Below are 2,576 nucleotides of genomic sequence, written 5' to 3'. Positions count from 1 at the left end.
CAGGCCATAAGACTATTCAACACCTGAGCTTGCACTATTTCAATCAATCAATGTTTATTTATATAGCCCAATATCACAAATGTTACATTTGTCTCAGTGGACTTCACAGTTTGTACAGAATATCAGTATGACAATACGACACCCTCTGTCCTTAGACCCTCACATCGTACAAGGAAACACTTCCAGAGAAAACCCACAGTTTAAAGGGGAACATGGGAGAAACCTCAGGGAGAGCTACAGAGGAGGGATCCCTCTCCCAGGACGGACAGACCAAGTGTAAATCTAAGAGATAATACATTTTACAGCGTAGATAGACCAAATGTTTCCATTTTTATGTCTTGTAATTGCACTGTTGAGGAACTTGCAATCTAAGTTTTCCATACATCACATAATTACCGTAACTGCGTATATGACATGACGATAAACCTTTGAATCTTGAATACAGAACTTCTCGCTTGGTTATCAAATGATGATTCCAGACTAGTTTCTTGTATCAAAATGACAAAGAATAAAAAACAGTTTATAAACAAAGCAATGTAGAACAAATAACCAAACTTTTTTTTATCTAACGAATCCCCAAGATCCAGGTTCAAGATGTTTCAAGAAACATGGAAGTAACTGAACACAGGATTTATAAAATCCGCCCCTGTGATCTCAGTGTTTGACCCCTAACCCATCGCAGTCCCCCTGCTTCCACTCCTACTGCTATTTATGTCATTGTAGTTTATTTGTATATAGTGTCGTGGACAGTCCCCATCGATCAACTGTCACAAAGAACAGTAAATGGGGCAGCTTCAGCCAACATGGCTCATTTCCAGCTGTTGTCCCCGGCCAGATGATAATGGACACTCTTAAAATATAACAGCATTAGTTAAAATAAAATAAAAAATTTACATTTCTTACTTTATTATTTGCCCCTTTTGTTTGTTTGTTTGTTCACCATGTAAAGTGGCCTTGGGTCCCTTGACAGGCGCTTAGAAATGTAATCTATTATTATTAGTGTGCCGTCTTCTGATGCGACTTGAGGCTGGAGCGCTGCGTGAAGCTCTTCCCGCAGAGCGCGCAGTGGAAGGGTTTCTCCCCGCTGTGCACCACGGCGTGCCGGATCAGGTTGCACTGCTTCGTGAAGCTGCGTCCGCACTGCACGCAGCTGAAGGGCTTCTCCCCCGTGTGGCTCCTCAGGTGCTCCTTCAGCTGACTGAACCTCATGAAGATCTTGTTGCAGAACGTGCAGCTGTACCTCTTCTCTCCGATGCCCGTCCTCCAGGGCGTCCTGATCCTCCTCGCCAGGCCGAAGTTACTGCGGAAAGAAGACGTTGTGCTCGGAGGCGTCACATCCTCGTTTTGGGCCGAGTCTCTGAACTGATGCTGCGATTGCTGAGGAATTAAACACTGATCCATGGTGTTATTGTGAGATAAGTGTCCTTCATCTTGTTGTGCTCTCTTACACCCAAACGTCCTTGCTCGTCTTTTCACTCGTGCTGCGTTCACTGTAACTGGATGTGATTTCCCTACGGAGTGAATTTGAGGCCCCATGTCTTCCAATGCAGACGGGAACACAGAGGGATTCGTCTCAAACTGATGCTCAGCGTACGAGAAGCTCGGACCAACATCGTCTCTGCACAGATTGGTCGACCACAGCTGTCCGTCTCCTTCCTCTGCCTCAAAGATGTGGGCTGATTCAAGAGGAGCCTCGTTCTCGTCGGGTTGTTCCTCTTGTTTCACTACGAACTCGACCTCAGTTTGTTCTGTGCTCAGCTGCTGCTCTGGGAAAGCGTCGTATCCGTCTATTACAGAAACCAGAAGTCCAGGGTCTGCTGGAGTCTCAGAGGAGTGATAACGCTCTGCATAGCTGTCGACGTGGGGATGTTCGGAGGCGTGGAGAAATGGAGGCTGCTCCACTTCGGAGACTAAGGATGGATGGATGTTAAAGAATGTTAAATACATTTCTAAATGTATAAAGTTGGCAAGTAAGGAAGTGTTTGAACTCACTCAGGTTGTCCTCCTCTGCGCTCTCATCTTTGATCAGGATGGGTTTATCAGCCGGCTCTACGTCTACACACGGCAACACCAGGCTCTACGTTACATTAGTACACTGTTAGTTAACACCTCATACATCAAGTCAATTGAACAATCCTTAAAATTAAATGCTTTGTAGTCATTTGGAGAAAGACCAAAGAAATGTCTCCTGGGCTAATAAATTGATCAAGACGCTCTTGATTATCAATTCATTGTTTAAAGGTGGGGTAGGTAATTTTGGAGAAACCAGCTCGAGTGCGCTAGAATTTGAAAATACACAGCCGGAACAAATCTGCCACTTCCTTACAGAGCCCCTCCTCCAACACACACAAACGCGCACATGACCAATGAGGGCACGAGATAAGTTTGTGCACAGATGGAAGGCTGACAGGCAGGTAGGCCATCCAGTTATTTTAGCCAGGCCGGCTCAGATGATTGGTCGTGCTTTTTACAGTACTAAGGCTTCCACAGATGATATTTTTTATGGATTTATTGTCAAAGCACTTACTGTCAGATATCTTGAGCCGGTTTCTCAAACTTACCTACCCCACCTTTAA

General features: G+C 45.0%; 1 protein-coding gene across 1 annotated transcript in view; it reads right to left on the bottom strand.

Annotated features, from left to right (window-relative positions):
• Positions 1 to 298: 298 nt before the first annotated feature.
• The window catches only part of LOC104951010 (zinc finger and SCAN domain-containing protein 10), a 4,440-nt gene continuing 2,162 nt past the window's right edge, over positions 299 to 2,576 (bottom strand). Inside the window, exons 2-3 of the mRNA XM_010777637.1 lie at positions 1,993 to 2,077; positions 299 to 1,910 (exon numbers count right to left, since the gene is read on the bottom strand). Of these exons, the coding sequence (XP_010775939.1) occupies positions 997 to 1,910; positions 1,993 to 2,077 (999 nt within the window). The 3' untranslated portion in view covers positions 299 to 996. The remainder of the gene's footprint in view (positions 1,911 to 1,992; positions 2,078 to 2,576) is intronic.

Source organism: Notothenia coriiceps, unplaced genomic scaffold, assembly GCF_000735185.1.
Source record: "Notothenia coriiceps isolate Sejong01 unplaced genomic scaffold, NC01 NC01_scaffold00018396, whole genome shotgun sequence".
NCBI classification, from domain to species: Eukaryota; Metazoa; Chordata; class Actinopteri; order Perciformes; family Nototheniidae; genus Notothenia; species Notothenia coriiceps.
The sequence above is the reverse complement of the archived record's forward strand: the minus strand, read 5'-3'. Positions and strand labels throughout refer to the sequence as shown.